This window comes from Staurois parvus, unplaced genomic scaffold (genome assembly GCF_062004578.1).
Source record: "Staurois parvus isolate SC_StPar_1 unplaced genomic scaffold, SC_StPar_1.0 ptg000186l, whole genome shotgun sequence".
Classification (NCBI taxonomy): Eukaryota; Metazoa; Chordata; class Amphibia; order Anura; family Ranidae; genus Staurois; species Staurois parvus.
Window position 1 is genome coordinate 10,846,101 of NW_028317982.1, and position 14,131 is coordinate 10,860,231.

General features: G+C 37.5%; 1 protein-coding gene across 4 annotated transcripts in view; it reads left to right on the forward strand.

Moving 5' to 3' along the window:
* The window catches only part of SLIT2 (slit guidance ligand 2), a 386,975-nt gene that overhangs the window by 293,355 nt on the left and 79,489 nt on the right, over positions 1–14,131 (forward strand). For all 4 annotated transcript variants that reach the window (XM_089677471.1, XM_089677469.1, XM_089677470.1 and 1 more), the window contains 3 exons: positions 8,726–8,797; positions 9,418–9,489; positions 13,343–13,414. In XM_089677471.1, coding sequence (XP_089533597.1) covers positions 8,726–8,797; positions 9,418–9,489; positions 13,343–13,414 — 216 coding nt within the window. The remainder of the gene's footprint in view (positions 1–8,725; positions 8,798–9,417; positions 9,490–13,342; positions 13,415–14,131) is intronic.

The window sequence follows — 14,131 nt, forward strand, 5'->3', positions numbered from 1 at the left end:
ATATTCATTAAAGTGTTATGTGATGTGCAGGAGACATTTACGAATTGTCATTATTTTTACATGGGTCTATCATAATGCAGGGGTGTGCTTTGCTTAATGCTGCGGTAGCTACGGTACATTTGCTGTGTTTTCATTAAAGCCAAACTTCAGGCAGTTATAAAAGACACAAATGAATGCAGCTAGGAAATAATGAATACATTATTAAATGTGAATACCAAACATATTAAAAAGTTATATAATTTTTATTTAGTATTGTTAAAAAGAAAAAAAAGGAAAAAATACAGAAACATAAAACAATTTCAGTACTAAAACTGAGATTCAAACTTGATTATATAATTGTAGTTACTCCCTACATGTTTCGCCCTAACGGGCTTCTTCAGGGAAGATTTTTAAAGAGATTTTAACTGCCGAGGCAGTCTAAAGGTATCTCAAAAAGAATTATACAATTACCAAACAGCTTTAATATATCCAATGCAAAGTATTAATAAAATATATATATATATATATATATATATATATATATATATATATATATATATATATGGGACTCAATGGCTCACCCTGGATGTAAAAGCTCACAGAGCTAAAAGGAAATAACCTATCAAAGATTACGTTCTCTGAAAGGTTATTTCCTTTTAGCTCTGTGAGCTTTCACATCCAGGGTGAGCCATTGAATCCCATATCTATATTTGATTAATACTTTGTATTGGATATATTAAAGCTGTTTGGTAATTGTATAATTCTTTTTGATATACCTTTAGACTACCTCAGCGGTTGAAATCTCTTAAAAAATCTTCCCTGAAGAAGCCCATGAGGGCGAAACATGTAGGGAGTAACTACAATTATATAATCAAGTTTGAATCTCGGTTCCACTTTTAGTACTGAAATTGTTTTTATGTTTCTGTATTATTTCCTTTTATTTGTTTTTAAAAATACGAAATAAAAATTATATATTGTTTTAATATGTTTGGTATTTACATTTAATAATGTATTCATTAATTCCTAGCTGCATTCATTTGTGTCTTTTATAACTGCCTGAAGTTTGGCTTTAATGAAAACACAGCAAATGTATGTTTGGCATTCATGTTCATGCACCTTGAGAGTCCATCTTCTCTATTGAATATTCACAATTTTAAAGGATGTGGTACAATAATCATATCTTGCTCGCCACTTTATTATTACTACATTATTAAATGTGTTTTTTTAATACAAGAACTGTAAGTACCTGAATTTGATTCATCGGCCTCTTGTGGTCCACTGTACAGTGGAGCTCTGACTGCTAAAGGGAGAAGCAGAACAAGAAGCATATCAGTTGTGCATGTGTTCTAACAAGGAACATATCTGATAGCAGAGAGCAGAATGACACAGAGATGAGCATACTGGTCTGGTGCTTCGAGTGCCGGATTTATAAGGAGGCAAAAGAGGCAACTGCCCTGGGCCCACTAACCAAAGGGGCCCCTCCCTATACAAATATAATATAGAACAATACAAAAAATTATAGAAAATAATTAAAAATAAATAATAATCCAATAATATAAAATATACACTATAATAATAAATATTGCTTTCTTTTATAACATTTATCTTGAGAAATAATATTTTTCCTGCATTCGTCTGTGAAAGTTTTTTCTCTGGACTGCTATATTGTATCATTTTTAAAAACAAATATTGGCAGCTCAACAAATGGCACATAGGGGTTGATTTACTAAACGCAAATAGACTGTGCACTATTTTTTTCTTATCAAATGTAAATGTGCTGAAGCTTCACTTTGTAAAGAATACACAATCAGGTGCAAGGAAAATAAAAAAAAACAAAAAAAACAAAGCACATATCAATGATTGGCTGATGGAAATTAGCAGAGCTTCTCCACATTCGCCAATTAGCAGAGCTTCAGAATCACATGTCATACAATTTGAGAATGTAAACCAACTCTGTGTATGAGGAACCCCACAAACCTGAAGTGCCTTAAACCCCTAAGGTATAAATCTGGACCTAGGTGCTTCTCCTTCACTACTAATTCACAGGCAGGAGGAGGGGCAAGACCTGTGAATTTTACCACACTTCAGCAAAGAAAAATCAGGTCTCCTGCCCTGCCAGGTAGAGCTGTGTTCTGTGTAAATCTCATATCTGAATAGGCAGAAATACAAAGCCCATGGCAGGTAAAACAGCTCCCATATATGTATTTTATCTCTAGCTGTTTGCCTGTTGCACATTCTTTATATAAAAACAGCATAAAAACAAGATTCTAAATAAACCTGTGAGGATACGGGAGGTTTCAACTTAATTTAAAGGAGGGTTTAATACAATCCCAATCCTTGCATAACCACATAATGAATAAACGTTAAACTCCCATCTCACAAATGCTGTGGGGAAGGACATTGCTCTTTGTGTAGAAGAAGTGGTCTCTCTACAGAGGTCTAACATAGCACTTGCTTAATCAGACCTATAGCTCTTCAATCAGCAAAGCTCATGCTCTTAAGCTTCGACTTAGCAGGGTTCATGTCAAACCTCTGTAGAAAGCAAGGATCCTCTGTAGCATGCTGGCATGGAGCAGGCTTTTTTACTAAGGCTGTGGCTGCTTATTAAAGAACAAAAGACTGTAAGATCTTTCTCACCTTTTATTTTGATGCACCTGTAATGTATTTGGCTGATTAAAACTGAATGTTCAAATTAGCTTTAAGGACCATAAGTGATTGGTATAGTAAGCACATTTTTATTCTATTTTTATTATTTCATGGTATTATTGAGCATAAAACCAAGTTCCACCCCCATATTATTACAATGTTTGCATGAGAAGCTAGGAGAAGTCAGTTTAGATACACATAAGAAGTTACACATTTCTTTTAGTGCCAAATGCAACATGTACGTAAAATGCAGCCTGAGCCTTCTTTGTTTTTTCTTCTTATATGAAAAATCTACATGATATGTCTATATAGCTTTCCTCCTCCGCTGTTACATTCATTTTAGGAAGTCAATATTGCATTTTTTCCTCCAGACTACCATATTTCAGAATATGAAAAGCCATAAAAAATCAGCTGTAACTTATGTCTCAATGCTCAGAGGTTCCAGTCGTTTTTTTTTCCTTGCACAACACATTTTCAAAATATTCAATTTTTTGCAATTCCTTGTCAGAATGATGATATATTACACCTAATAAAATTCTTGTCATACTGACTTTTATATCTATTTTCACATGTCGCTGATAGCGAGAATTCAACCAGCTGTCTCATTACATGAGAAAAGAGAAATTGAAAATCTAAACTGAAAAGATAGCTTCAAATGCTCTAATCTTTAAACAAAAAGAAAGAGGGAATTCAAACCCAAAATGGCTTTAGTGGAAGTGGAAAAATGTGGCAAAAAAGACAATGCACTACACAAATGATTCAGCAGCGCATGCATCAAATGGTAGTGTCTATTAAACATGGATCTAAAGTTGTCCATTGCAATAAACTAGCATCTTGAATCATGTGAAAAGGCAACCTTATTGATTTTATCTCCAGTTTTGCTCCAGTTTGTTGCCATGTCCGATGATTGATATAACATTCAGTATGGGAAATGGAAGGCAGATACTTCTTCTTGTTTGCTATTGAAAAGCTTGGTGTAGTTTTGAAGTTTTAAGTTTAGCTCTGAGGTATTCTTTTAAGCAGCATTTTGTTCTTCTAAAGTGCTGGTGTAAATACGTAAGAGCCAAAAGCAAAAAGCAAGCTAAAGAGTCTCACATAATTTCCTCACTTTAGTTCATAGACCTATAAAGAAAGATTGGGGCCCTAGGCAAAACGGCAGCAACCCCCCGATCCCTCTGATAGACTTCAGTAGGTGCTGAGAAGCTGCTCCATCTTCGTTCTGCATCTGTCGTCATAGCCTACCCCATCAGACACCAAGCACCTACAAGTGCATCCCCCTTCTGAAGTGACAGACTGGCTCAAATCTTTGACCACCTGTGCTATCCCCCTTGTTTATTGCAGGAGCATAAAGATTGTAGCTGGGCCCCTGAATGTGCAATAGGCCCTGGGCTTCTGTCTAAGTTACCTTGTAGATGTCTTATTGCAGCTTTGTCTCTTTTCTGCCACCTTCTCAGGAGAACACCAAAGTCACATATTGCTCTCCCTCATTTTGTCATCCTATAGGTGGCACAGTAATTTACATACAAGGTGAAACAGAGCTTGAACAGGGCACAGATCTATCTTCACGTAGCAGAAATCTGCATCTGCAATTTCTATATTTTATCACCATCTATATTTTCAGTGCTGCAGAACAAATAGGTAGATTTTGATTGAGGACCACAAGCTGGCTATTCATTGTCTATCTACTGCTGTTTTCCGAGAGCTGCGTGACAGCAAAGAAACATCTTGCCTGATTGTAACAATTTTATTATATCCCATAACTGCTATAGCAAATCCTTTCCGTAAAATCCATGCTCCACTCTCTGACAGCTGTGATTGTCTTTCACTTATAAACCAGTGGAGGAATAGAAAAATAAGCTGCCTGGATAAGCCATGAAGGCCCATATAGGTATCAGAGACTTCCTTTGTTTGAACGCTACTTTTGTATGTCTTTCTGTAGACAATTACTCAGATATATTTAGCAGTACAAACTGTAGCAAACTATAGCAAATCAGAATTCAATTTATTGAAATGTAGTTAGTAAAACATGAGTTCTGTGTTGCTGTGTTTTGTTTATACTGTTTTTTGCCATTCTTAAGGTCTGTTGCATAATTATGGTCAGGTGAAAATTTTATCATTTAACTCCAGAAAAAACAAATTATAAAAGCATACATAATTTGTATTTGATTTTGCACTTTATTTAGCTATATAGCATGACTTTAAATTGATCTCAGACTGCAAAAAAATTAAATTTTCAACAATATTTCATTTTAGTATTTTTTTTTCTTTACAAGACTTAATTTGTCTGCATGCTTTGATACTGTCCTGAAACTACTGAGAACTGCAAATGTGTATAACCTAAAGCAATAGTCCATGTAGCGTAATCTTTAGCAATGTTTTCTATAAATGGGGGGAGGCTCCTTTTTGTATTAAAATCAGAGACATATTAAAGCAGCTTTGCCCCCCTCAACTCACTTACACTTCAGTTGACAGTGTTAAGGATTGCAGTAGGCACAGAGAACTACACATGGACTAGCCTATCAGACATTAACTACCTATGTGCATCCTCCATTGTAAAGTGATGGGCAGGTGCACAGCTTTGACCAATTCACTATCCCCTTAGTTTACTCTAGAAGCATGAAAATTGTAGCTGGGCCCACTGGACATCTATTGGGCTTTAGGTTACTGACTAGGTTGCCCTATAGATGCTCTGTTATTAATCAGTAGTGCTGCCAGGCTGACACAAAGGTATTTGTATTGGGGAGTGGAACAGCAAAGTAAAGAGTTATAAATGGGAGGGAAATAGAGGAAATAGTGCTCATCAACAATGTTGCAAATAAAAATGTCAAAAGGGTGATCTTCAGTAATGCTGGGTACCCGCTATCAGGTTTTTTTTTTTTCGTTCAACCAAGCAGGCTCGCTGTACTAACTATCCAATCTTGGTACAGCAATCACCCTGCTGAGTTATTGTGTTCTGACAGGAGGACTGCCCCCCCCCCCACCAGAACACACCAGGCACCACTTGCAGCCATTGGCTGCCAGCACTGATTGGATGCAATTGGATGCTGGCTTTCCAGCATTTCCATTTGACAGCCAGCTTCTGCCGGCCAGGTTGATGTAGACAAGGGCCGAATGTTGGCCAGTTTCTATTTAACTGGCCTGTATACAGGGTTTAAAACCTAAACATCTGAAAAAGAACACAGTGAATAGTGGAAGTTTCATAGTAAAATGTTGATATAGAGGCTTGTTGTCTAGCAAGGGGTAGACATGATGGGGTTTATTTACTAAAGCTGGAGAGTCCAAAATCAGACTCCCTTCTGCATAGAAACCAATCAGCTTCCAGGTTTCATTGCCAAAGCTTAATTGAACAAGCTGAGGTTAGAAGCTGATTGGTTTCTATGCAGAAGGGAGTCTGATTTTGGACTCTCCAGCTTTAGTAAATAAACCCCGATATGTCGGGCTTCATGGTTGATAATCCTGCTAGGTGATCACTTTAATTCTCCTCGTTATAGGGACATCTCTGTGTACATACTGGGCATTATTCTCTTCCATTTCACTATATCCTGCTCCATAGGCTTCACAGCCTAAAGGCATGACATATGTCATTAGTGAAGTACCGGCACATATTACATGTACTTACAGCATCAATGCAAGCATTTTTTTAAATTAATCTCCTTTACTATAACCATTAGCTGTCTGCCTGTGGAGGTTGTGCTGCAATTGAATGAAAGCTGCGTTAAAAGCTTCCTTCATAACATTCTGTGGATTTTCCCCAAACGTAATAGCAGATTTGCAGATTAATCTTTTTAAATATTTAAGAAGAGTATCTAGGAATATTTGGCTACTCCACTAGGAAATGTTCATCTTGCTCAGCCAGAACTGGTAAATGTCATTTTAGATGCTGCTCCTTTAGGCTGCTCCTTTGGCCCAATGAACAGCATGCAGTAATATTACAAGCAGGTATCCTAATCTAAAGCCCCAATTCATATGTGCAGTTACTGCCTGGGCATCCAGGGTCCTCATGAATAAGGCTTGGTGGGCAGGGCAAAATGTATCAGGATGTGGTTTGGTGGAGACATGTAGGCTGAGGCTGCTCTTTATCATTTATTCACCCGGGCTGGTCTGGCGTAGCGACAATCCTTTCCTCTGTACATTTTCTAGCCTTCTGGATTGGTATTTGGACAAGCCTGTGCCCCATGCTCTGGGACTCAGGGATATGCTTTCACTTCCACATTGAGCAGCACCAAAGCAATCTAACAGATTGCAGCTTTCTAAAACTACATTGTAGCTCCCCTTTAAGATTTCTGTGCAGTCAACAATATAGGTTGCCTTCTATGCAATCTGTTTCTGGCAGAAAAAAAATATGTAAAACGTATTCAGTAACATGTGTCACCTAAAATCTTTTTTTTTCTCTTTCACATTTAGCTTTGATTGAGGGAAATGCTTGTCTTGTCTCTTTTGTTCTTCATACTGTACACGCCAATTATCAGGCCTTGATGAAGACATCCTCCATAACAGTGCAGATATTGTTTACAGGTCATGCATGTATACTTCACTGCTAAAGGATTAATTCATTTCTTCTTCCAGCTGTTCAGATGAATTTTATGTTGGCAGTTATACAGCAGAGGGCTCAACATCATCACGCAAATCAACTTCAGGAATTATCATTTTGTTTAGCTGTATCCAACCATGAAATGTGATCCCCTCCAGCCTTGTTATTCCCATATTACTCATGTAGCACCTACTTGTAGGCTGCATATATTTCAGGGATTGTGATCTACTTTCCCAGTTCAGCAATTCTTTGTTGTACCTGGTTACACGTACAATATGTGCAGAACTTTTGCTTTAACATCCGTTATTTGAGTGAATTTGGTTAAAGTATATAGTAGAATATTGTACTGTGTGCCATCGTTTAATGCAGAAAGTGTGGTTTAAGTGATACCCTTTTGTATAAAGCAGGAAGATGGGATCTAAAAAATCCCAATAACTCGCAGCTTTGGAAGTGGAAGGTGAGGCTAATGAGAACTATTCTAAAAAATGCCCCCCCTCCCCCCCCCCACTATCTATCCTGCCTAACCTACTAAAATTAAAAGCTCTGTTTAAAGGAGAGCTCAACAAGGACTGTGAATTCCAGGAGCCATGATATCACCCATAGACTCCTGTGGCCCAGCCATTGTCAGCACTCCCTCCTCTCCACTGCAGCAGCTGCTCTCTGACATAGGGGAGCCGGAGGTGTGGGTTCACATGACCAGACCTCAGCAGATTAAAAATAAGAAAGTACACACATTTTTTTAATACAGGTTAGAAAGGATAGGTGGGGGGGACATTTTTTAAAATAGTTATAGTTAGGGTTTTCTTACACTTTAATACCTTAACTCAATAAAGGTATCACTAAAACTACAAATTTGCTGCTTTAAAGTGTATCTACAGTCAAAATATTTTTTTTACTTATGACTAGTGTGAAATTGTTAAAACTTCTGTAAAATGTTTTTTTTTCTTTTGCTGTCCATGTCCCTTTGAGAAGATTGTCCTATACGTCCTGTCTCATAGAAATCTTCTAAAGTAAAGGGAATCATCTTTTAGACATGTAGGGACTGATGTACATGGGTATCAAGCACAGATGCAACTCAAATGCAGGAGGCTTTCAGGTATTCCTGAGTTGCTCTGGCTTTCTTCCAAGTGGCTTTGTTTTGCCTTTGAGCTGCTTAAGGAGTTCCTATGAGTTGCATTTTTGTTGTCCTGTTGACTTGTATATGGGAGAAATTCAGTTGTGATGTAAACCATAACCCTTGAAAACACGTGTGTTGCTTCTGACTATGTAGTGGAGTGGGTAGGCACAAATATAAATGTTTCCATGCATCAGGCTGTATATAAGTTACTCACAATCTTAAAAAAAAGATACTGGTTACAGTAAGTGATTTTAACAGTTCCTCATTTTCAAACTAAATATCCGGCTTTTTAATTAGACTATAGTCTGTATTTATTATTTTGTATCTCAAGTTTTCCCAATGTAATTGTATAATTGCATGTCACTAGGGGCTACATTTAAGTCCCCTTCACATTTACTCAGGGACAAATCCATTGCTGCAAGTTATGTGCTAAGCTTTATTTTCCTTTGTAGGAGATTAGAGCAAAACTCAATCAAGGTCATACCTCCAGGGGCTTTCTCACCGTATAAAAAACTACGAAGAATGTAAGTAACAAATACTTTCAAGCAGCACTTTAATGGGGGTCACCGGTGTTTAAAAATATTCTCTGCACGGCTTTCACAGATGGGCGATTAGCAAATATTATGCTCTGAATCCTAAAGCCACAGGACTTTTTACTCTTGTTAATCATCTGTAACTTTGACTTATGAGCATTAAATACCAACATTAATGTTTATTAAGCCAGCTCTACCTCAATGTCATCAGTCTGGCTACACAAGAAGACATGGACACTGTTAAATGTACATTTGGGTAGCTCTATTGGCTAATAAGTCAACATTTCTTATTCATTCTGCTGCGTATAAAGTAATGTTACATGGCAAAACAATACCGCATTATACAATATTACCTTAATAGTGATTTTCACTAAGATACCAGGATGTCTTCATACTGTCATTGTTGATAGTGATTTCCAATTCGATACCAGGAGGCTTTTACACTGACTTACTTAGTTCATAGTGATTTCCTCTTAGGTACCATGAGGTCTTTATATTATCATAGTTAACAGTGATTTTAACTTAATATCTTCTGTCTAATAAACACAAAACATTCTTTCTAACAATAGTATGATACCTGATCATAAAAGTTTTTCTTTTTATTATTCAAGTGATTTAAGCAACAACCAGATATCGGAAATTGCTCCGGATGCATTTCAAGGCCTGCGTTCCCTCAACTCCTTGTAAGTACCAATTCTTTTTACATAAGAATCGAAATTCCAACTTTATGTGGCTTGACGACGTTCAGCCTGTTTGACTTGCTGTGAAGCTCCTCCTGAGCAGCTCTCTCATACTGTCTAGCAGCTGTAAAACACAAAACCAGAATGTCATCAACATGAAAGTGAATCTTGACTATCTGCTGCTGGATTGGCTTCGAACAACTTCCTGGATGATTATAAATCAGCTTGGGCGGCTTGTTCGCTACATAAATCCACCAATGCATTGATTTGTGTTGCAGCTTTTAAAATTATAATGGATTATTTCTGACATGTTATTTATTGGTATAATATACCTGGAGACAAAACATAATCACTTTGCAATAAATCTTACAAATAAATAAACAGGGGCCATGGCAATACATATTTGTGCATACATTTGGAATTGTGAGCAATAATGCCATAAAATCAGTAACAATAATTTGAGCGTGGATGAATGTGCAGGGAAAAAGGACAAGGCCATTGTTTCGGTTGGCTGCACAATCAACAGGAGGTTTCCCATTTTGCTGAAAAACCACCTAAAAAAGAAACACAGCCTGTTCAGCCCTTGCCATCAATTCTTTAGGACAATGCTTTTATAGGACAAAAAGGGATGTAAACTGCTTCTACCACTGCTGAATTCGCCCTGAGCTAGTTTCACTCTATTTTAGGACAAGCAACGATGATACCATAACCCTGCCAGAACCTTTACAGAATATGTTTTTAACATAATTAAAATAAGTGGGGGGCAACAGAGGAGCAGTACCCTAGAGGAACAATAAAGATTCTTGGAAAGATCAACTTGTTGACACCCACCGAAAACTAAAATGTGTGTTCTGGCTGTACTCAAGTCTGGGATGGCAGAAAGGCCCTAACCAAGGATGGAATACATTAAAATTAGAAGGGGCAGTATGCTGGACTGCACTGATTTATCACATTTGCTCTTACACAATAGAAATAGGCTAAGACTAGACAAGATAGATAACACCATGTTGATAGAACACTCCAATGACAAAAAGCAGGTTGCCTCATGAATCCTCTTCCCTATTATATGATGAATATTCTGCCATAGTCTGAGCAATTATATAGTAAAATAGTCTCTGCTTTGCTGAGCTATAACGCTGACAAATATATAGTGGCTATTCAACATAGAATATTCACTAAGACTGGTTACTGCTTAGCTCATATGTTTTTCCTGCAGAAATATTAACTAACATGTGAGTAAAACGGGAGTAGACCATTATTAATACCAGCATACCATGTGACAGGTCATAGTTTACTTCCCATTACAGACACACCATAAACACGAGTCACTTAGACAAATTAGCAGACATTAACAGACTCTTGTTTCACTTGATCGTGATGAATTCTTTCCAGAGAGGGAGATTTATCAAATCATTTTTCTTCAGCACAAGATTTATATTCCTGCTTTCTTTTTAAGTCTTTTTTTTTTCTGTAACCACCATCCCAGCGTGGGATATAATGACAACCGCACCTTTATCATTAGAGTTCAAACCTCCTAAAACTTCAGTGTGCTCTGGAGGATCAGCCGCTCTGCCCCAGATTAGCCTCTGAATCAATAGAAATATATACAGGGTGGCATTTCAATCATGGTGTCCCCAGGTATCTCTTACTGCTGTGTTCGTATTACATAAGTCTTTTGTTGTGGCATTTTGTCATACATCTCTGTATCAAGACAAGTGTGATTTACATGTAATGGCATCATTTAATACTAGCTTGTCTTAGATGACTTGTAGAAGGCTTGATAACATATTTCAGCATAAATAAGCCTTATACTTACTTGACACATCAGTTTTCCTTTTTTCTTTTTTTTTGCAGATATGAGGTTTTTGTCTTTTCTTTTATCAGAGCCATATGCATTTGCAGTTTTGTCTGTCTTTAATGCAATATTTTTTTTTGCATGCTTTAAAACATTGATTTGAAAAAAACCTGTTCCATGATACCATACATTCTATGACCTGAAAAAGAAAGTGAACTTTTACCACAATAGGCCAAGGCCTATTCACAAATCTGAGACCTGGATAGGAGGGTAGGTAGGTAGACAGACAGACCGTCAGCTCTGCGTGCACTGCATTTATGTTAAGTGACAGATAAGTAGTTTCAATGTCTTGAGCTGCTTGGAAGCTATGCCTTGTCATCAAAACTGGCGTGTTTGGTACAGGTACCATATGACAGGTAAGCCACAGGCACAGCACTAAATAACGGCTCACAGAAAATGTCATTATAAGGTGAAAATGGATTGACACAGACAGACAGCTTCTGTAGATTTATCCTACCTCTTTAATTACTGACATACATTTTGTTGTACGTGCTTAGTGGTAATTACGTTCAATCAGTAGAGTCAATATACTCAAGGAGTAAGGAATAGCCAATCATGCACAGGGGAAATTAAAGAAAACATGCTTTTTGATTGGCTGGTTGTGGTTCTATTCACCAAGCTGAATGGAAAAGTTCTACTCCATTAAATAATCAGAAATCAGACTCCATGTTTTACCTGCATTTATTAAATAGAAGTACTTGCAGAACATGTGTAGCCCATATGTATACTTAAAGGGATCCATTGGAGACCCTGACTTAGAATATTCATTGGTGCATATTTATTTATAGCATTACAGTGTATGGACTGCCCATACTTAACAGGAACAATGTCTCTATGATAAATTGCCTTCAGAAATGTCTTTATGGAGATGTTTTGACCTCATGTCAGCCTACTTTTTCTGTAGCAATTCCACAGAGAGCTGATTCTAGACCAGAGCCTCAGTGTCATGATACAGGACAGACATGTCCTAATCTGAACTAAATTCTTAATGATTTGTTTTCCTTGTAATAAATAGCAGTGGGAGTAGATTTTTTTTCTGGTAATACCATATGCTGCAGTAATTATATGTCTATGTACTTCATTATTGTGGATAATTGTTTCGCTTGTAAGTTCCCTGTATTTATCATCAGCTGTTTACAAAAGGAAAATAACCAAGCATATTTAATCAGGCACTGAGGATGCCTGCCCTGCGATAACACATAACCAATAACATTTCATCCCCATCACTTCAGAGCAGTCACAGTAATGAAAGATGGTGCAACTAATTAAACTCCTTAAAGCAGAACTTTAGCCAAAAGTACACTTTGGACAGAGTGTGGGAGCTTTGAAACTAGTATAGGTATTACAATTTTGTTCCCTTTATGGAAAACGTGTTTCCTTGGTAGTCAGTTGGATGGGATGTGATGGTAAATTTCCCCAACAGAGGTTAGACAGCAGTACAAACCTGACAAACATTCTAACCATCTCCAGACTGTAAAGCTAACAAAGGTGCTGGCTGTTGAGGAATGTACATTGCATCATGGGATGTTGGCAGGGCTTTGCCAGAATTCCAACAAGAAATTCAAGTTTATATATTCGTACCTCAAGCCCAAGTTTGTGGTTTCCCAGGTCCACAGCAGAACTTTGGCTAACAAAGTAACGTTATGCTCAGGCATGTTTTCAGTCTGTCACTTATAACCGTTTAATGGTTTCACATTTTCATTGTTATGACCTGTTTCTTTGTAATGCACTTTGTGCTTTCCCTTGTTACCTTGTTTTGGCTATTTACAAGAATGATCTGGGAAACAGACACAACAGCAGCAAACAGGGTATGGCCATACTTCTCCTGAAATTGATAGATTTGTGCAAAAGTACAAAGCATTCACAAAATGTGCACCGCTTTATGTCAGGGATAAGTTGGGGGCTCTGGCAAGTTCCAAGGCTCCACGGTATATGTGATATCTGTGAAACTATTGCCAGGCATACTAACTACAGTGATTGTGTTTTTCTGTCTTATTACAGGGTTCTTTATGGAAACAAAATCACGGAGCTCCCTCAGAATGTGTTTGAAGGCCTGTTTTCATTACAGCTACTGTAAGTATACCTTTGTTTGTTAAGTAAATCAAGAGCCTTGATTAAACTGAAGCTCTTGTTTAATAGAGTAAAAAAGTTAGCACCCCATTAGGTTTTTATTATGGCTGGGGAGATTTTTCCTCACTTCCTACCCCAGTGTCACCATCCAAAGCTGATATTTTTGTTTTAAATGGAAAAGTCCAACAAGAAACTACACTGCTCCAAGTCCTGTAATATTGCTCCTCAGGTCCTGTGCTGCATCAGGTGCTGGCATGGAAGAGCTCGTCCCACTTAGGATATGTAGCATAGAGTAAAATACAGAGCCACAGTCTGTATATATGACATTGTAGGCTTTATTCAGTGTAACTGGCTTCTAAACACATTTCCCACCTTTAGCCATGGCCCTCTGACGTGTTTCGTCCTGATTGGGTTTAATTTTAGATTTTCCTGCAGTAGTTTGTTTCTTTAGTGTCTCCTACAAGGCCATAATGAAGGTGTCACTCTCACAGAGCTGGACTGCCTATTTGTTTTTCTATTTTACATCATAGAGAATGCATTAGTGATGTGTGACACAGGCATTCTAATGACCACAGCAGGAGATGGATCTGGGAATTCGGCTAAGTATATTCCAGCAATGGAGTCCCTGACAAATATAAGCTCACATGTGATTCAACTTGTCAGCAACTACACAAACCTTAAACATCAGTTTATGTATCCTTAAAGGTTTTGTTTTATTCA